Raw genomic sequence first — 23,049 nt, forward strand, 5'->3', positions numbered from 1 at the left:
CAGATCACTAAAACAAGAACTCCCTTTAACAAATCCATGCGGGCCTGCATAAATAATACTACCCTCATCTGCCCAATTCTGTATGTCCATACCAATATCAGCAAAATCTTAACAAGTGTAGAAGAAATACAAACAGACTTATAGTTCGATACCTCTATTCTACTGCCACTCCTATGCAATGGCGCTATCTTACCCTAGTTCTTCTCTCTAGGAACACGTACCATTGCAAGATTTTCATTAAAAAAAAAACAGCCATGTTAATGGCACATTCCCATAAAACACATGGTGAAATTCAGTCTAGGCCTCCCTGTCTGAATACTGAGTACACAGAATACATCCTCTTCCTTCACTTTTAAAACATCATCACACATTATAAAAGCTTGCTGTTCAAATGCATTATTTGAACAGCAAGCTTTTAGGAATATAGTTTTAGGAATTTAATGATCACTTTATTAGTGTTCCAGGATGTAACACTAATAAAGTGATCATTAAATATTTTATCTATATCATTTGCTCTGGTCAACTGATTCCCATCTCCATCTGCAGAAGGTAATCCGTCCACTATCATTTTTACTCCTACTCACCATATTGCTAAAAAAATACTCTCAATTCTCCATGGAGTCTCATCTCATATTCTGATTTTTCTCCTTACAATACTGGTCACTTTCCCAGCCTGAACCTTATATATTTCATTGACCTGTTCTCCACTTGTCACTTTATATGCCTTCCATAATCTCTTTTTCTTCTGAAATTCCCCTTTTTTTCCTTTTGTCATCCATTTGATTCCAAATTGATTTATGTTCTTCACTCGAAGTATACAATCTGTCATTGCTGTCAACAATTTCTTCTGAAATATCTCTCATGCACTAACGACCCTTCTTCCTTTAAACTGTTTCATCTATTGCACTGCTGCAAGTTGATTTCTAAGTCTATGATAGTAACCTGCCCTATAATTCCACATAACTTCCTTCTGTTTAGATACCTCCCCATGCCTGTTCATTCACCAAGTTAGGACAATATGGTCACTCTCACCAAGGGGGGGGGAACAAGTAAGCCATTCCAGTCACAATCAGATCCTCTGACGCTATGACCAAATCCAGAACTTTTGATCCTCATTTTGCCTAAGACAGTTGTCCCTCATGAAATGCAAAAATTCAGTTCCCTTATTACTGCATGCTATCTCCTCTGCCCAGTTTATATTACTATAGTTAAAGTCCCCCATAATGATTGCTCACTTTGCATTTGGTAAATTAGTTTCGGAAATTATTTTTATCCCTCTTAGAACATCTCCTCAGTTAACCAATTTTTAATGATACCAACAATGTTCAGAGAGGCTGAGCCAATCAATGGTACAAATTTATTCCCTTTATTCCTAATGCTCTTAGCATTTGTATACAGAAAAATTAGTGTATTTCCAGTATTCTTATAGCCATTATTACTCCCTTTCTACTTCACTTCTCTCTCTGTAATATAGTGTACTTCCTTATTTCTCATGCCAATATCTCTACGTGAGGTCATCCCTGCCCCAATAGATTCGGTTGTCCAGAAAACAAGTCTCTCCAGATGCCTGTGCCCCTCTGCATTCAAGTGTAATCCATCTCTTGCATATAACTCTTTACTATCTTCAAATGTACTCCACACATCCACATGTTTCCTGACCTATATTCCTAAACATTCTCACTATCATCTCATTTGTTATTACAGCTCTTCTCTTCCACTCTGCATTATCATACTGAGACAACATGCTTATTATCTTTCTTTGTACATATTTCTGCTGCACTATCTGAACATCAACCTCAAATCTCATGTTATGTGATTTACACTACTCCTCAGGTCATTTGTCCCAAACATTACTATCATCTTCTCCACATTTTTACCTCTTCATCACCAGTGCCACAATCTTTATCAATCCTCCAGGCAAGCACTCCTCTGGCACTCTGCATGCTCTGCATCATCAAATCTCCACACATGATGCTTCAAACAGATTCATTCATCCTTCTCTGTCATTCCTGACTCTTATGACTTCCAAACTTTCTCTCCTCTTCTCCCTCCTTCTTCTCATTTTTCTATCCCTTGCTTCCACATTCTCTTTGCTTTCACAATTTCCTGTCTTCTACTGTCTCCTCCATACTCTTGTCTTGTTCTCTCCCTTGCTCTCTGATGCCTTGCTTTTACATGCTTAACTTTTGCAATTTACTCTTGTGTCCTGCCTTTCCCATTCTTTCAGCTTCCTCTCCTTTGCTCTTTGATGCTGACCTCTTACACCTACTCTCAATATTTTTGCACTATCCATTGTCCTAATACTTCATTTGCCTTTCTCAGCTCAGTCTTCCTTCCTTCATTCTCTGTTCTTAGCAGTTCTGTCTTTCTCAACACATCCTGTTTTCAATTTACATTCACATGCACAGTCATGGCTATCAGGCATACCATCTCTATCTGCTACACTGCCCAAGGTTAAATCCAATGAATGCGCCATGAAAATTGTTTTATGTCCACCTCGAAAAATGTAAAAGAACAGTGGACTGAGAGACGGGTTTAAAGAACAGATTGTTAAAATGTGCAAGGAGTTTGATGCAGAATGGAATGTCTTAAGAAAGAGAACATTATAATCAAGAGTATACAAAAACTGGGTGGAAATGGCAGTAATAAAAGCAGGAAGGAAGAATTCAGGTGAGAGTTGAAGAGAAAGAGAGAGATGAGAATGAAGAGTGAAATGAAGCATGCAGAAGAAGAACCTTCTTTCCCATCACCTTCTGTCAATAGGATTTGACAGAAGGTGATGGGAAAAGAATGATCATGTGGTATTATATGGAGATTCAACTTTGAGATGTGGTTAATAAGAGGTGAATGGACAAAAATGTTTACTAGGTGTCACAATGATATAAATAATGGAGGATATGCATGGAACAAGTTAATAGGTACCGGAATTAGCGGTAGTTGTGAACACATATGATCCAGAAGGGAAGCAAAAGAAAGCTGAAAGAAATTTGCGGAGTTGTTGCAGGAGGTTAAGAATAAGAGCAGAGCTTGGAAAGTGATTACTGTGATGCCCAGGTATGACAACAGTTAGTTGAAAAAGGAGACATGATGACTAAGCTGTGCAAAACAAAAGATGTAAAATTTGTGAATGAATGGAGAGAATTTGAAAAGAAGATGGGATGGTTTAAAAGAGATGGATTTAATTTTGATGTTGGACATTTCATGCTGGACATGTGAAGGGAGAGATGCTTGTTCATTGAAAGACATAATACACTGATGCAGAATAAAGTGAGTGTAAATAAGGATCATTGAAACATTGGGAAGGATAAAAGAGTGATTATGGTCGGGCAGAATAATAGACTGCATGAAAGTAAGGAAGTGGATGAGAGTAAGTACAAAAAACAAGAGTAGTCAGAGCAAAGAGAGGGAGGTATGATATAGCTTCTAGAGTGAGGAAAGATGGTGTAGGTAGGATGGGATGGCCTCAGACAGAGAGGGATCTGTCATATCCAGAGAATATATGCATATTCTTAGATATGACCGATCTCTCACTTTGTTTTATATTCTTTGGATATGACCAGTCCCTCCCTGTTTGAGGAGGTGAAGAATAATAGCAACTATACTATGGATGTAGGATAATATGTGACATATCATCCTTTATCTATTTAGATTTCTTCCTCTGCATGCTTTATTTTACTCTTCATTTTCATCAACTCTCACCCGAGTTCTTATACCCTGCCTTCATTACTATCTTTTCCACCCATTTTTTTGTTTACCTTTGATGTTCTATTTCTTCAGGCACTCTATTCTGAATTTCTTAAAAACATGCTCACATGTGATGAGTGAGAATTTTTCATTGACAAGTAAAAAAAAAAAAAAAAAAGAGGAGTTTCTCAATTCTATATGCATAATGCCAATTTTCTTTCATGCTGCAAACAGTTTTTTGTGTATTGATTACTCTACTTATTGTGTATCTATGGGGAATGCTGGCCATTACAAATGCCTGTTTTGTTGATTTTATCACTAATTTTGTTGCAATGGAATACGACCAGTGAGAAAATAGAATATGCTTGCAGCATTTTATCTTTAGAGAACTCTCTACTGTGCCATGAGGTAATCAATTAATTGTAACATATCACCCTAAATAGATATGCAGCAGACAACGATAATTAGTTTATTTCTTACCCCTGATGGAATATACAAAATTTGACCATATAGTGAATATTAAATCTGAAATTTGACAAAGAAGTATTTATTTTCTCAAAATATTTTTTATATTGATTCTAACTTTTAAATATTTTTTGATTGTTTTCTGAATTACCACTGTGTGTCATATAACAGCACTGGCTCTGCCTGTATAGCATTATTTCAGAGCCAATCAGAATTTAGAAATGCACTAATGTAATTATATGTATAGATTTAAGGATGTCATTAGATCAAGTTTTCATGATACTGAATGTTTTCAATATTTGTTTCAAATGGCATAAAAGAAAGTGTTTCATTTTTTCCATAAAAGTGATTCAAGGTGTAGGCATCAGAAGTGAAAATGTTGTTAAAAAATAGCATCATTAATATAAAAAAAATAAACAAATGGTTTTGTATCTTAAAATGCATGAAGTTTTTCTTCAAAGACTGATAAACCCATTAATATAAGCAGTTAACATATTTGCTTCAACACTGTTAGCTATACAGGGTAAAAATTAGCCATAGCATTAAACCAAAAGCTTATAAATTGACCAGATCTGGGATTAAACATGCAACTGGTATATTAAATAATTGCCTGACTGGTGAGCCAGCACAAAACTTTTCAAGTGCTGGTAATGGATAAACATGATTTAATGGCAGATTTTAATTATAGAAATATGGACTGGAGGAACGAGACAGTATGTAGAAACAAAAAGAGTGAATTTCCACAACTCCCGGAGGATAACTACCTTAGACAGCACATGTGGGAAACAGCACAATGAAAAAGTATTTGAGTGTTGCATTTGGTGATATCTTCACAGGATGTAGCTGTGAATGAGGTATCACCAGTGCTGCCAGTTGGTGAGATATACTAAAATAGGATCTGGTCAGGTCAAAAAGGTCTATATAAATGGAACGATTATAGGATGTTGTATAGTCAGCTAACATCAGTACCATGGGATGATAAACGGTGGGGAAAAAATAAGTTGATAAAGCATTGTTGATTACATCTGACACACAGGCAGTTTACAAGAGTATTCCAAGAATCATGTGAATACTTAAAGAGAGTAGATGAACAGGGAAATTAGGAAAGCAATATGGGAAGAGAAGTTGTTATGGAGTAGATCAGCGTTTACCAAACTGTGTTCTGCAGAACACCAGTGTTCCGTGAAAAATTATCAAAATTAATATGAGCTTGGAATGGTTTTAAATGCTGCGACAAGTTCAAACATGTTTGAAAATCAGGCACTCCTCACCTTGCATTTGGATTGTACTATTAAGGACAGCACATGCTGACATTGACTCAGCTGCCTGTGGTTGTCGACACCTCCGAGCACGAGTGAAGTACGGAGGTATCTGTTCTAGGAAATGTGCTGTCACAAGCAAGGTCAATGTGATGTGCTCAGGTCCAGCATGCCTGTAGTGTGCGCTGTTGCATTTTTGCAATGCGATACAGCCTACTTCGGCGATAGTGTGTGCTTAGCTTGACATTGAATATGAGACTGATGATACTCGACTCTAACCAAGGTGTTCCATTAAAATTTCAGGATTTGTGATATGTTCCATTGTAAGAGAAGTTTGGGAAATGCTGGAGTAGATAATAAAATGCATGAGGAATATACAGTGCAGACTAAAAAAGAAAGTGATATGCATGGGAAGGAAGGAAAGAAAAGTGCAGTATTAGAGGAAATTAGCCAGTTGGGCCAAATAAAATTCTAAGGATTTTTTTTCCTTTTTTTTTTTATATATTGTTGTGTGATGAGCAAGAGTAAAAATATAGATAGGTAATACTGACCATGCCAAAGGACTTGGTGGAATTGTTCAATCAGAAATTTGTCAGTGTATATCATATTGGTTTGAACGAAACTGTGCAACACTCTTTGGAAGTGAAGGGACGAGATGTAAAAAAAAACAAACAAGTGGCATACAAGGTTGGGTTGGTATCAAGTATAAGCAGTACACTACTTACTAATCCTCTTCATGCCTCATGGCACATAAGGCTGAGACCCATTTCTTCCAGATACCTATTCACCAGTTCAGCTCTGCCAGCTAACCTTTCTTCTTTCCTTTTCTGTTATTCTCTACTGAGTTAATTTAGGCCTTTCCCTTTTCCGTTTCCCTTATGAAATCAATGTCAAAGACATTCTAGGGATTTCTCATTCTCAGTTTGTGTCCAATCCATTTCCATATGCATTTTTTTATTTCATTGGTGATTCTTTGCTCAGTCAACTTATATAGGTCATTGTTTGTTATACATTAGAGCCAAATATTTTTAATATTTTATGCAGGCATAAAATATTAAGATATTAAGAATAATTTTATTCGAAAACTATTTAATTTAGCTTCCTGTTCTTTTGGTTTGCTTCCATGTTTGATCCACATAAGAATAAAGCCTTAACATTGCTGTTGAAAATATTTATTTTGAATTCTTTCCTTCATGATTACATGGCAATCAGCAATCATAAAAAATTATGGAAAGAACTACAATGCTATACTAAAACTTCAGTTTAATATAAGCCCGACATTTGAACTTCATATCAAGGTCATCATCTGGAGTATACACATATATTATTATTAGTAGTAGTAGTGGTGGTAGTAGTAGTATTTTGGTAACCCTCATGGAGTCAACAGACTGATCGTGGGAAGCCCACTCAACCAGCATCATGTCTGTCATAATGAGCTTTGAAGTTATATCCACTCCCTGCATTCACAATGCACTCCAGCAGTGCATTCCACTCACTAACAACTCTCTACGTAAAAAATCTACTCCTCACACCCTTCAAACTCTCTTCATAACCAACACAGCAGAGTCCTGATATCACTTTGGTTATTTGTCTTTGGACCCTCTGTAGTGTTTCCACATCACAATGAAAACTAGGTGACCAAATATGAGCACAATAGTCTATATGTGATCTGATCAATGCCTTATATAGAGGCACCACCACCTCCTTATCCTTAAATGTCAGTGTACTTTTTATCATAACAGCAGCACAGTGTGCATTCTTTGTAACATTTGCGATGTGCCCTCGGAACTTCAATCCACTGTTTATCATCACTTCAAGATCCTGAATTTCATCCAATTCCTGAAGTACAGCTCCACCAATCCAATATGTAGCCTTATATCTCTGTATCTCAAAGTGTAACATGTTACATTTATTAATATTAAAACTGCAACTCCTACTCATTTGTTCAAGCTAAAAGTCTATTCAAATCTTCCTTACTGAATTAACATCAGCACTACTGATGATAATTCTACCTAACTTTGCATCATTGGCACACATTTGAAGATCCCCAGTCAATCCACATGAAATATCATTAACAAATAAGTTAAACAGTAGGGGCCCAAGAACAGAACCTCGAGACACATCACTGGTCACCTTCCTTTTTCTGAGATACTGCTCTATCATACACCAATTTATCATGTGGTAATCTATCAAAGGCTTATTGCAGAGTTCAAGAATATCATTGTATATGATTCTCCCTTATCCAACACATTCATTACCTTATCATAAAACATAAGCAGATTGCTAAAATAAAACCTGTTTTGTTTTGTTTTTGTTTTAAAACTTATTTCCATCAACCCAATACTATATTCTATTTCTAACTTATACATATTTCTAACATATACAAAGAAACAAGCTATGTCATAATCTGCATAGTATGCTAAAGTTACAGTAATTTGGTCAACCATTAACACTTCTGGCTAACCCAAATGACACCAACTGATGCTAGACTTTATTCATTTATATACATAATCAGAGATGTATTCCTAAAACGGGAACACTTGGTGTTAGTTTTCTTTGACATGGAAAAAAGCATGTGACTTCAACTAAAGCAGATTACATTAATCATCAAGGTCAAAAGCAATCTTGGATCCAGTTTATACATGTTTCTCATACAACCAATGTAAAAGTGATATGTGAAAAAAAAAAAAAAAAATGGAGGTAGATCTATAGATCTCCAAGATACCCATTTATCAAATCCTGGAACAGAATGGACGTACAGTTGCTACTGGTAGTCCCAAGGCAACCGCAGATACTCCAGATTAAAGCATTGCTAAATATCAGCAACAACTTCATATCCTCATGAATTTTTGAATCTCCAACAAGAGAAACAGTGGCTTAATATTTCTTGAATTGATTAGAATCATATAATCAGTCATTCATTAAAGATTTTCAAAAACAGCCTTAATCTGTGATATAAGTACAGTAGAATCTGATATTCATTATGAGAAAATAAAAAAAGTTCTCCCAAAATATTCTATGGATTTACTACTCCTATTTTATGACAGGACTCTTATAAAGAAGTGGTTTACATATGCATGGCAAAAGGGCACTTGTCATTACTTTTTCAAAGCCAGGAAATTAGCCTTCTCAAAGTCCAAAACCTAAAACAATTACAATGCTGTTTCCATAAGATCTTGGAGAAGCTAATGAATACCTATCTTCCAGAATTTAGATGATAGCCCTTTTAGCATGGCTTCTGTAGACTTCAACTAATGCTAGACCACTTTGTTCATTTAAAGACATCCATCAGAGATGTATTTCTAAAATAGGAACACTTGGTGTTAGTTTTCTTTGACATGGAAAAGAGCATAACACAACCTGGAGATGTGGATATTACAAAGACCTTTATAACCTCAATCTCAGAAGATATCTTTCCCTTTTTATTAAATTTCTCTCTAGTTGAACTTTCCAAGTTACAGAGGGGAACCACCTTGTCTCGATCATACCACTAGGAAAAGGTTCCTTCTTCTGAGAGCCTTTAAGTGTAATGCTTTTTGCTGTTAAAGTTAACTTTACAACATAAGAACTATAAGCAAGGTGCTATGCTGCTCTGTGTTGATGACTTTACCATTCTCTGTCATTCCTGTAACATGAGGGCAAACAAAAGACTACTGGACCAAGAGATTGATTATCTAACTTCATGGACACTCAATAATGGGTTCAAGTTTTCATAAGCAAGGTGTCTTCTGAAGTGTATATATTTGCTGAAAATAGGTTCTTCGTGCTGACCCAGAATTATGGTAGAGAAAAAACTATTATCTGAGTAGCAAAAGCAGCCAAGTTCCTCTTATTCATTATATACAAGAAGCTTATATTCTTTCACATATTTGTCAACTACCAGAAAAGTGCAAGAGAGAGAACTGAACATCCTCTATACACTGTCTTATATAGCATGGGATGCAGATTGAAATATTTTATCTCAAATGATAACTAACACTGTGTTTAATAGGTCATAATATAAGTAGTTAAACTAGCTAGTTTCACCACATATGCTAGTGACTTCTTCTGGGTTAGGAAGAGAAAAAAAAAGCAGTAAACATGAACCATTACATAACTAAAACTGAATATGTAGGAACCATTACACAAAAGTAAAAAAAAAACAAACAAACAGGAGAGCATGGAAGCTGGCATGGGTCAAACATTGTTCACTAGGTATGCACAATAGTTGGCTGAAAAGCTAAAAGTAGCAAAAAAGTTAAAATGTGTGGAAAGATCTAATAAGTGACTTCCAAATATCACATTCTTCTACAGTGAATGAGGTATGTCTTACTTCTTGACCATGAAGAAATCAATAATGTTTTATGCAACATGACTACATGGTCTATGAGGTGTCAAATCGTCCACCAATTGGTGAGAGTGACCATGAGGTGATTACCTGGGTGGTTGCCAGCAGTGCGAGGACCCCTGTGAGAAAAGGGTATATGTGGAACTACAAGGGAGGGGGGTCATTATAAAGAGCTCAGGAGACAGCTTGCAGGTGTAGCTTAGAATGAGGAGTTAGCTGGAAAAGAGATCAATGCAGCTTGGGGGATTTTCAAAAAGTGTTTGAAAATCCCCCAATTTTCAAATTTTGAAATTTAGTAGATGCAATGTCTAAATGTATTCCAAGGGTGAGAAGGTTAAATAAGGTGGGTGTGAGATGGATGAATAAAGGGATTAAGCATGCGATACAGAGAAAAGGGCATTGTGGAGGCAGCATAAGAGAAGTGGAAATAACCAATTCAATGAGGTCTACAAAGACCAAGCAAGCAGGGTGACTTGGTTGGTGAGGGTAGCTAAAGAGAAGTATGAACAGCAGTTGGCTAATGAAGTCAAAAAGAATCCCGAGGAATTCTTTCGATATGTAGCCAGCAAAAGAAAGAATAATTACGGAAGGATGACATTGATTGGAGAAAATGGTATAAAAACAGCTGATGCAGAATGTGTGGTGGAGATACTTCATGAACAGTTCATAAAGATCTTTCAATCTTGTGAATGTTACTTCATGGAGGGATTGAGAGCAGTTGATGATGGGGAGGAGAGACTGACTGTAGGTGAGCAAGAGGTGTATGGGGAGTTGAGTAAACTAGATGTTAATAAGGCTGTGGGACTTGATAATATATCACTACGTGTTCTGAAAGAATGTGCCAGGGAGTTGACACCTGTCTTGACATATTTTTTTAATATGAGTCTTGCACTCGGTCAAGTTCCTAAGCAGTGGAAGGAGAGCAAGATTGTGCCACTTCATAAAAGAAGTGATCGAACTCAAGCATCAAACTATAGGCCTATCTCTGTGTCAGGTGTTGTGGTTAAGTTGTTGGAGAAGCTTTTGAGAACTAGGATCCAGAGTTGGGTTGATAACAATGATATTATCTTTGATGGATAGCATGGATTTGCTAAAGAGAGGTCATGTTTTAGTAATCTACTTACTTATTATAATAAAGTGACTGCTTCCTTGGACAGAGAAGAAGAATACACAGTAATATACTTGGATTTTGCAAAGGCTTTTGATGGAGTACCTCATGATAGGTTGACAGTCAGACTAGAGCAGATGGGGTTGAATATTAGATTGGTGCATTGGATTGGAGACTGGCTATCTGATAGGTATCAACAAGTTGTGTATGAGGAAGCGATATCCAGGAAAAAGAAAGTCACTAGTAGAGTGCCTCAGGGGTCTGTTTTAGGGCCATTACTGTTTAACTTGTATATTAATGATATAGGCGAAGATTTGGATGGAGTTATTCAGTTGTTTGCAGATGATGCAAAGTTGGGACGAACCATGAAGTATAGTGAAGATGTTGTGGCCTTACAGGAAGACTTGAATAGATTGAGTGATTGGGCACGGAAATGGGGATGTGAATTCAATGTTGCAAAATGTAAGGTTTTAAAATTTGGAAAACAAAGATGGGATACAGAATTTATGCTTGGTGAGAATATATTGTTGGAAGTAGAGGAAATAAGAGATCTGGGGGTGATAGTGGATAAGGATCTAAAATTTAGAGGACACATCGCCAAAATTGCAGACAACACAAAGGCTTCTGGAAATGATGCAGAGGACACTGACATGTAGAAGTAGAGAGATTCTTGTTCCGTTGTATAAGGCTTCGATTAGGCCACACGTGGACTATTGTGCCCAGATTTGGTCACCTGGTTTTCAGCAGGATGAAGAGATGTTGGAAAGGGTCCAAAGGAGACTGACTAAGGTAGTTTCAGACCTCTGGAATGTCGAGTATGAGGAAAGATTGAGAAGATGTAATTTGCAGAGTCTGGTGGACAGGAGGAAGAGGGGAGATATGATGGAAACCTACAAGTTGGTAAGGGGTTGTTATAGGATCAATGCTGGAGAAGTTTTACAGAGAATAGTGGGAGATCAGGGGAGAACCAGAGGTCATCCCTGGAAACTGTATAAAGAGGATGTGAGTAGGGGAGTGAGAGGCAGGTTTTTTTCATGCAGAGTTATGAATGATTGGAATGCCTTGCCTGAGAATGTGGTGTCTCCAAAGAGTTTGAATGTGTTTAAAACACAGTGATGAGCTGTGTGTGTGATATAAGGACCTCCCAGATGAGTCTTCGACTCCATGAGGTCTTGGGGTGGTAATAATAATAATAATAATATAAAAAAATCTATGCACCCCTTAACTCCATGATTATATGGAATGCCCAAAGCACACAAGAGTAATATTCCTGTTCGGCCTATTGTAGATGGTATCAGCTTGCCTCTTTATTTGTTATCAATACATCAGACTAATCTTCTAAAGGAGCACATCAAATACACAGACTCCTTCATTGAAAACTCGCAGCACTTTATAGAAAAACTAGGAGAAATTTCTGTCTTGCCGATGACAATCTAGCTAGTCTAGATATTGTTTCTTTATTCACAAATGTTCCTGTAGACGAAGTTATGGTACTTGTAGATGAACTGTTCCTTCCTGACGTCTCCTAACTATTTAGACATTGTTGCAACTCAAATTATTTCTGATGGAACGGGAAAATCTACAAACAGTTATCTGACTTTGCAGAGGTAAGCCATCCATCTCCTCCATGTGCTGATTTATTCATGGAAATTTTGAAAAAGATTTCCTGATATCCACAAATCCCAAACCATCACTTTGGTGGTAATTCGTAGATGACATATTTATAATCTAGAAATACAATGTGGCTGAGTTTCATGACATTCTTTCATCTATTAACACTTTTCACAATAAAATGAAATTCACTTTAGAACACAAAACAGAAGGAGGCCTCTCTTAGCATATACCATAAGCCCACTCATATAGGTTGTTATCTACATTTCTATTTATTGCATCATATATCACAAACATTGGGTATTATGTTTCAGCATATCTAAATATGCTGAAAAAAAGGCAATCTATATTACAAGGAGGTGAAGAAAGAAGAATTACATCCTCTTTTCCAACTATTGGTGAGCAATGGATATTCTAAGAAAATGGTACAAAGAATACTATTCTCTTCTACTACTTCTCCACAACAGATCCTTGACATTTGCTACAGAACCATAGTTTCTATCTCTTATATTGGTAAGGAAAGTTTTCTCTCAGAATCGTTACTCTCCTGAAATCTCATGCCATAAGAGTGACTTTCAAGACCATTGTGACTATACAAACTCTGTTGCATTCACCTAAGGACCACAACCCATTTTAACAAACATCCTGGATTTTTACAATATTCCATGTTCTTGTGGCATTGCTTACATAGGGCAAACATCTAGAAGTTTGGAAATTAGACAAAAGAGCATATTGGAGATGTTAATAACAACAGTGTGTAACAACAATAGTTAGTAACAACAATAATGTGACACAGACATTTATTACTATTATTATTATTTTGTGACACCTCCAATGAATCCGAAGAGTAATCGAGGGAGAACATCTACTCTACAGCTCTCCGTCTCCACCACTCCATCCACCAACAACACTGAACCTCTATTACCATTATCATCTACATCAACACTATCTACTGGTATCTACACCACCACTAGTATTTTTTTGGCTGTAAATTGCATGTGTTCTGAAGGGCCAATTTGTCTGTATGTGGGATGAAAAACCCAAAATTTCTGGGAGAAAAACCCTACTACCTCTGTATGAGATCGGCTAACTCACCTTCAATTGAAAAAATCCATATAAAGATTCCTCCCATCACAACGACAATCAAACTTAGACCTGTTTCCAATCGAAGAGTGCAACGTACCGTTATTATTCCAATTGCACTACAGAGGTGCTGAATTTAAGTTCAGACATTTAAGTTGGTAAGACGATTTATCAAAGAGATGTATTATAGAGTAGAAGATGAGAAATAACAGGAGAACAAGAAACTACCCTGCTCACACCCTCCTTATACAGCTTCCAAGGATTATCTTTGGTTCTCCCCTGATCTCTCAGTGTTTTCTGTAAAACCTCTTCAACATTGATCCAAGCTTCCAAGGATTACCTCTGGTTCTCCCCTGATCTCCCACAGTCTTCTTTAAAAACTCTTCAACACTGATACAGACTTCCACGGATTACCTGTGGTTCTCCCCTGATCTCCCACTATTTTCTGTAAAATCTGTTTAACATTGATCCTATAATAACCCTTTACTAACTTGTAGGTCTCTATCATATCACCTCTCTTCCTCTATCCACTAGACTCTGTAAACTGCATCTTTTTATTATCATTATTATTATTATTATTATTATTATTATTCAGGCCTCCATGGAGTCAAAACACTCATCGCGGGAGGTCCTTCCTAGGAAACACAAAGTCTATCAGGACTCATCGTTGGAGGTCATTCTTAGGAAACACAAAGTCTATCATACCACTCCTTAAACTCTTTGACCGTTCTTGCTCTCACCACTCTATCAGGCAATGCATTCCATGGTTCAACTACCCTCCATGCAAAGAAAACACTTCTCACAGTTTCCTTTCGTAACTTCCAGGGATAGCTCCTTGTCATCAATCCTTCATGATGTTCAACCAAGCGAAAGAACTCCCCAGTGTCAACCCTGTAACCACCTCTCAACATTTTAAAAGTCTCAATCATATCACCTCTCCTTCTTATATCCACCAAACTCTGCAGTCCACATTCCCTCAGCCTGTCCTCATAACTAACATTGTACAGTCCTGAAACCATCTTTGTTATCCGCCGTTGTAACATTTCCACAGTTAATTTATCCCCTTCAAATCCAGAGAACCAAATCTCTGAATAATAGTCTAAGTGTGGTCTCATCAGAGTCATATACAACAGAATAATAACTGTTTTATCTTTGCTGGTCAGTGTCCTTCTCATTATTGCAGCAATCCTCTGTATTACCTTCACCACATTTGCAATATGTCCCGTAAATTTCAGGTTTCTATCAATCATCAACCCCAGGTCTCTTGTCTCCCCTACTTCCTCCAGTTTAACTCCTCCCATAGAGTATGCAGCGTCCCATCAATGTGTCCCAAACCTCAAGACCTTATATTTTGCTGCATTAAACCGACACGCAGATTTATTTACCCATTTGTCTAGCTTATTCAAATCCTCTTGCAGGGCTACCGCATCTGCACTATTACTAATAACCCTTCCCAGCTTTGGATCATCCGTAAACAACTGAATATCCCCCTGCAATCCACTACCAATGTCATTAATATAAAGGTTAAACAGTATAGGTCCCTGTACTAAGCCCTGTGGGACCCCACTTGTAACCCTCTGCTTCCTTGAAATTGCCCCACCATACACAACTCTCTGACACCTATCGGATAGCCAATCCTGAATCCAGTTGACCAACCTGATATCCAGACCTATGTGCTGCAACTTAAATATCAGCTTATCATCTGTCACCGTGTCAAATGCCTTCGCTAAATCCAAGAAAATGGCAGTATATGCCTTTCCCTCATCTACTGCTCTCGTCACTTTATTATAAAAGGCAATCATATTACTTAAGCAAGAGCATTCCCTTAACATATCCATTTTGATTCTCACAGGTAACATTACTCTCATCTGCCCAATGCTATATATAGTCCCTCACTAATTTCTCCAAGACCTTAATAACTACTGATGACACATAAACTGACCTATAATTTGACACTTCCAGTCTGCTACCACCCTTATGCAATGGCACTATTTTACCTTCCTTCCATTCTCTGGACACCTTTCCCATAGTCAGATTTTCACTGAAAAAGCCAGGTGAAAGGAGCTGTCAGTTCTTTGTCACATTCTCTCAAAACTCATTGTGAAATACCATCCAGTCCCACAGCTTTATTGACATCCAGAGTACTCAGCATCTGAAACACACTCTTCTCCTGCACCTCTAAACTGCCCTATCCCTCTAGTATTAAAATTTACTCCTCCAGGATTTAGGATTTGTGGGTTGCAAAAATTGGTTGATAGGCAGAGGAGGGGAGATATGATTGAGACATTCAAATTATTGAAGGGTTTCTATAAAATTAATTCAGAAGATATTTTTGAGAACAGGGCTGGTTGTAGGAGGACTAGGGGACATCCATGGAAGATGGGTAAAAGTGGTAAGTAAGGGTGTTAGAGCTGGGTTCTTTACTTTTAGAGTGGTGAATGAGTGGAATGGGCTGCCAGAGTCTGTGGTGGATGCTGTGACAGTGAATGAGTTTAAGGTGAGGTATGATAGATACTGTATGAATGTCAAATAGTTGTGATGAACATGATTTGGGGCCTCCCTCGATGAGTCTAAGGACTCCCTGGAGTTTCCCGTAATAATAATAATAATAATAATAATAATAATAATAATAATAATAATAGGATGAAATACTCCAATAAAGTGTTCATTGAACAATTCTACTATATCCTCTGCATCAGTCACTCTATTCCCATTTTTATCCCACAATCTTCCACAGTCATTTCTCTTCCTGCTGGTCACATAGCTAAAAATTTCTCTAGGATTATCTTTGGATCTTAGGGCCAATCTCTTCTCATTTTTCCAGTTTCGCCTTCCTTACCATACTAGTCACTCTCCTGGCCTGTGTCTTATATTCTTCATGCACCTGCTCTTCACCTGTCTTATTATATCTCTTCAATAGCCTCTTTTTCGCATGCAGTTCCTGTTTAATATTGTTTGTCATTCACTTTTCTACAAATTGTGTCCTCTTCTTCATTCTTCTCAACCTTTCCTCATTTTCAACATTCCAGAGATCAGAAACTACCTTAGTCAGTCGCCTCTAGATCATTTCCAACATCTCTATATCCTTTTGAAAACCAGATGACCAAATCTGTGTACAGTAGTCCATATGTGGCCTAATCAAATCCATAAAGAAGAATCTCCCTACTTCTACAAGGTCAGTGTCCTCCGCATCATTCCCAGAAGTCTTTGTATCATCCACACAGTTTTGGCAATGTGTCCCCTAAATTTCAGATCCTTATCCACTATCACCCCAGATTTCTTATTTCCTGTACCTACAACAATATGTCTCCACCAAGCTTAAGTTCTACATCCCATCTTTGTTTCTCAAATTTTAAAACTTTACATTTCGCAACATTGAACTTGTATCCCCATTCCTGTGCCCATTCACTCAATCTATTAAAGTCTTCTTGTAAGAGTTAGTTACTAAATCATTGAGTTACTTCTATGAGTTAGTTGACAAGCCCTTATCGATGATGCCTTTTGGTTAGAAAGACCTATATTCAAACCTAGGTATTTTAAACCAAAGTGTATCATAAATATTGACTAATCTACTGTGGCTCATAATATTATTATCATTTAATTATTATTATTTATTATTAATTATCATTTATTATCATTATAATTTATCATCATCATTTATTATTATCATAATTATTATAATAATAGTAGATGAGTAAGTCAGAATAGCCACATACTCTAAAGGATTAAAAAAAAAAAACCTTCCAAAGTAGAATTAAGTGCATTCAACAATAAAATGCACAATTAAATATGCATTTCTACTCCCTTTATTGGAGATTGCCGTTTAATGCACTTAATAAATAACATGAATGTATTCATTTCATATACTGTTGTTAATAAACACACAGAACATTTGGTTACATTTACATTAATCATAACATGAAATATTATTAATCTTATTATTATTATTATTATTACACCTTCCATGGAATTGACAGACTCATCGTGGAAGGTTCATTCAACCAACAACATATTTATCATAGAGAATCTTAATGTCCTTAACACTCCTTGCATTAACAAAACATTCTGGCAATCATTCCATTCACTGACAATTCTCCATGAAAAAAATCTACTCCTCACACCATTCTTCACCACACTTTTACATAACTTCCAGGAATGACCTCTAGTTCTTCCCCTCTTATCTTCTACTCTTTTTATAATTCCCTCTGGATTAATCTGATTACATCCTCTTACTAACTTAAATGTCTCTATCACATCACCTCTCTTACTCCTACTTATTAAAGACATTCACAAACATTCATGCCCATGGTGGGTTTCAAACTCACAGCGTATTTATTGGCGAGTAGATAAGCTAACCATTCAGTTAACTAGGCTGGCATTTGCTGATGATGCAAAACTGGGTTAGTCAATAGTTAGTCAAGGAGATCTTGCATGGTGACAGTATACTTTCTACTTCAGTATATCCACATCTTTTCAACCTCTCTCCATAGCCAGCATTCCAAACTCCTAATATTGTCTTAGTCACTCGTCTCTGTACCCTCTCCAATGTCTCCATATCACATTGCAAACCAGGTGACCAGATCTGAGCACAATAGTCCAAGTGTGGTCTGACCAGTGCTTTATACAGTGGCACAACCACTTCCTTATCCTTGCATGTTAGAGTACTTCTTATCATAGCAGCACTATGATGTGCAACCTTTGTAACCCTAGCAATATGCCTTCTAAACTTCAGTCTACTGTCAACCATCACTCCCTAATCTCTAATCTCATCCACTTCCTGCAGTATGGCACCATCGATATAGTACACAACCTTATATTTCTGCACTCCAAAATGCAACACCTTGCACTTATTGATATTAAAACTACAACCCCACTCTTTTGTCCAAGTAAAAAGTCTATTCAAATCTTCCTGAAGAGATTCAGCATCAGCAGTGCTACTTATAATTCTTCCCAACTTTGCATCATCAGCAAATAACTGAAGCTCCCCAGTCAGTCCACATGATATATTGTTTAGAAACTAGTTAAAGAGCAGGGGCCCAAGAACAGAACCTTGGGGCATGCTACTGGTTACCTTTCTTTTTTGAGACACTGCTCCATCATACACAATCTGCTGGTATCATTCAGAGAGCCAATCTCTGATCCATCTAATACACTGTCTATTCCCATCTTCTGTAGCTTGTATTCCAACTTATTATGTGGTAATCTATCAAATGCTTTTGCAAAGTCTATGAATATCACTGTATATGATTCTCCCTTATCTAACACACTCGTCACATTATCATAAAATGCAAGTAAATTACTGAAACAGGACCTACCCTTTACAAATCCATTCTGACCATCATAAAGAATGCCATGTCCATCAACCCAATTCTGTATTCTATTCCTTATCAATATCTCCAACACCTTGACCACAACTGCAGTTATACAGACTGGCCTATAGTTGGAGACTTCTGTATTAGAACCATGCTTGTGGAGTGGTACTATTTTGCCTTTTTTCCACCCCTTAGGAACCCTACTCACTTCAAGACTTTCATTAAATAACCAGGTCAAGGGCATAACCAACTATGGTGCACATTCCTTAAACATACATGGTGATATGTCATCCATTTCCACAGCCTTATTCACATCTAACCCAAACAATACCTGATACATCTCTGTTTCTTTCACTTCCAATTCTCCTAATACTTGCCTCTCTTCTATATATTGCACTGGATCATTTACACCAGTATGATATATGCCGATAAAGTGCTCGTTCAATAATTCCACTATATCCTTTGCAGCTGTTAGTTTGCTGCCATGACTATCCACCAATTTCAGTCTGCCATAATTTTCTCTTGCTTGCCATGTAGCAGAAAAATTCCCTCAAGTTAATCTTGGCCAGACCAACCAATCTCCTCTCAGATTGCAAGTTTTCTTTCTTTACCATGCTCGTCACCTTTCTAGCCTGCACCTTATACTCTTCATGGATCTGATCAATTGGAGTTGGATTTTTTATGAGAGAAAGATTGAGAGAAAGAAAGAATTTGAGCTTTTTGAAACTGCCTTAAAATTTTTGACTTTCTGATGGAAAATGTAATATTTGCATAAATTTTAATTGTATTTATTGATTACTTATTCATTTATTTTCAGGTATAAATTACTGCATTCCTTTGAATGGACACTGTTCTCATTTTTGTTTTCCTGCTCCTAATATTACTGCAAACTCTGCAAAAATTTTTTGTGCTTGTCCTGATAACATGGTTCTTATCAGTGATCAGAGGACCTGTGTTATTCTAGGTGAGTTACAGTAACAAGTACTAAGTATAATTTTAATCTAATAATATAGGGTGTTACCTTTAAAGGAATAATATTTGAGAAAACAAATTTTCTGGAACATTACTGATTTGTACGAATATAATTATTAACTAAAATAGCAAAGCCAGATAAAATTTTTCTAATCAAGCAAAAAAAAAACAGTAGAATTCAGTACAGTAATAAACATATAAAGAACCAGTTTTAGACACAGGTAGAATTTAATGGCCCTATAAATTAGTCTCCTGTGGTCACTAATTTAAAGAATCCACCAAATTTTTATAACATACTATACGTAAAATATCAAAAGTGCATGTTATATATTAAACTAGGAACTGTTTCTATATATAGATACCAAACTGTAGTAATGGTAATCTGTTATGCTAATGTGCAAACATTATTTGAATGATGTACCTATTGAATGTTACACACGGAGGACATCGATCTGTTCATTGGCCATCAACAGATGTGGTATGATTACTCAGATGCTCGGTGATGTGCCACACCAGTCATCGCCATGTGGTCTCCTGTTGTATGCTTTCTGGAGGTTTCAACTTTCTGAAGATCACTCAATCTAGACATGCCATTCATCCATCCATCTCATTAACGGTCTACCTCTTCCTCCTTTTCCAGGAACACCTGCTATTACTGTTCTGAAAAGTACTCCTTCAATGTCCAAAGTATTTCAACTTTCTTCTGTTCGGTAACCTTAAGGAGCCTTAAAGTTCTACTGATCCTTTCTAGCACCCATCCATTTAACCATCTTTCAGTATATGATATTTTCAACAGCTTTCTGTAACACAACATCTCAAAAGCAGCCAGATAATATCCTTTTCCTATCAGACTTCTTTAGGTTCTAAGTTGCACATCCATAAGACACTGTTGAAAAATTACCTAAATACAAAATCCTCAACTTTGTTCCCATTGAGATAGATCCATCCTTCTAGATTTTAGACAAGTCTCTGACTGTTGTTTTAGTCATTCCTAATCTTCTTCTGACCTCTTCTGAACTGCATTTCTTCACATTAATTATTATTATTATTATTATTATTATTATTATTATTATTATTATTATTATTATTATTCAAAGACCCCTGTGGAGTCAAAGACTCAAATCCTAGGTCCTTTTGTCATACACACAGCTCATCATACCATGCCTTAACCACACTCAAATTCTCTGAAGACACCACCCTCACAGGCAATGCATTCCAATCATTCACAACTCTGCATGCAAAAAACCTGTTTCTCAATCCCCTGCTCACACCCTCCTTATACAGCTTCCAGCGATGACCTTTGGTTCTCCCGTGATCTTCTACCATTTTCTGTAAAACCTCTCTAATATTGATTTTATAAAAGCCCCTTACTAATTAGTAGGTCTCTATCATATCACTCCTCTTCCTCCTATCCACTAGACTCTGTAAATTGCATCTTCTCAATCCTTCCGCATATTCAACATTCCAGAGATCAGAAACTACCTTGGTCAGTCACCTATGGACTCTTTCCAACATCTCTTCATCCTTTTGAAAATCAGGTGACCAAATCTGTGCACAGAAGTCTGTATGTTGCCTAATCAAAGCCTTATATAATGGAACAAGAATCTCCTTACTTCTATAAGTCAGTGCCCTCCACATCATTCCCAGAATTCTTTGTGTTGTCCTCACAACTTTGGTAATGTGTCCCCTAAATTTCAGATCCTTATTCACTATCACCCCAAGATCTCTTATTTCCCCCACCTCCAGCAATATATCTCCACCAAGCATAAGTTCTACATCCCATCTTTGTTTCTCAAATTTTAAAACTTTACATTTCGCAACATTGAACTTTCATCCCCATTCCTGTGCCCATTCACTCAATCTATTCAAGTCCTCTTGTAAGGCCACAGCATCTTCTCAACTATTTATAGTTCATCCCAACTTTGCATGATTTGCAGACAACTAAATATCCCCATCAAAATCTCTGCCAATATCATTAACATACAGGTTAAAGAGCAATGGTTCTGAAACAGACCTCTGAGGCACACCACTAGTGACTTTATTCTTCCGGGATATTGCTCCCCCATACACAACTTGATGATACCTGTCAGATAGCCAGTCTCTGATCCAATGCACTGATCTAATATCCAATCCCATCTGCTCTAGTTTGACTATCAACTTATCATGCAGTAATCTATCAAAAGCCTTTGCAAAATCTAAGTATACTACTGTGTATCCCTCTCTTCTGTGCAAGGAAGCAGTCACCTTTGTAATAAGGAAGTAGATTACTAAAACATGACCTCCCTTTAGCAAATTCATGCTGTCCATCAAAGATTGTTGTCAATTACCATTGTCATCAACCCTATGCATCCTCATTCTCACCAGCTCTCCAACACCTTAACCACAAAACCAGACACACAGATAGGCCTATAATTTGATGATTGAGTTCTATCACCTCCCTTAAAAAAACAGCACAATCTTGCCCTCCTTCCACTCCTTTGGAACTCAACTCATATTAAAAAAAATAAGTCAAGGCAGATGCCAACTCCCTGGCACATTCCTTCAGAATATGTGGTGATATATTATCTAGTCCCAAGCATTATTGACATCAAGTTTGCTCAATTTCCCATATACCTCTTGCTTGCTTACAATCAATCTCTCCTCCCCATCATCAACTGCTCTCAAGCTCTCCAAGATGTCACATTCACAAGAATGAAAGACCTTTATGAACTGTTCATTTAGTATCTCCACTATATCTTCCACAGCAGTTCTCCTTATACCATTATCTCCAATCAGTGTCATTCTTCCATAATCATTCTTTTTTTTTTTTGCTGGCTACATATTGAAAGAAGTCATCCATTTCACACCTACCTTATTTAACCTTCTGACCCTTGGCATACATTTAGGCATTGCTTCTACTATTCAGTTATTGAATATCCCCTGAGCTGCACTGATCTCTTTTCCAGCTAACTCTTCATTCCATGGTACACCTGCAAGCTGTCTCCTGAGCTCCTCATAAATTCCTTAAGGTAGGTTCCTCATTGGGGTCTGTTTCCTGTAGACAAAAACAGAAGATTTGTGTTTCTGCAGCAGAATCTTAATGTCATCAATACTCTGGCAAAAACCATGACAGTTCTATTGTAAAAATTTTCTTATTGTTTTGGCTGTATAGACTTGTCTGGTTTTTGGGAGATTGAGGGCTTGCCTTTTTCAGGTTTATATTTATCAATTTTTTTGGGAAGTATGGAC

General features: G+C 37.0%; 1 protein-coding gene across 3 annotated transcripts in view; it reads left to right on the plus strand.

Moving 5' to 3' along the window:
* Nucleotides 1–23,049, plus strand: part of LOC150092591 (low-density lipoprotein receptor-like) — a 400,302-nt gene that overhangs the window by 238,672 nt on the left and 138,581 nt on the right. For all 3 annotated transcript variants that reach the window (XM_090414387.1, XM_090414386.1, XM_090414388.1), the window contains one exon: nucleotides 19,667–19,813. In XM_090414387.1, the coding sequence (XP_090270513.1) occupies nucleotides 19,667–19,813 (147 nt within the window). The remainder of the gene's footprint in view (nucleotides 1–19,666; nucleotides 19,814–23,049) is intronic.

Source organism: Typopeltis vanoorti, chromosome 25 (assembly GCF_054136105.1).
Source record: "Typopeltis vanoorti isolate ZY-2024b chromosome 25, IOZ_Tvanoo_1.0, whole genome shotgun sequence".
NCBI lineage: Eukaryota > Metazoa > Arthropoda > Arachnida > Uropygi > Thelyphonidae > Typopeltis > Typopeltis vanoorti.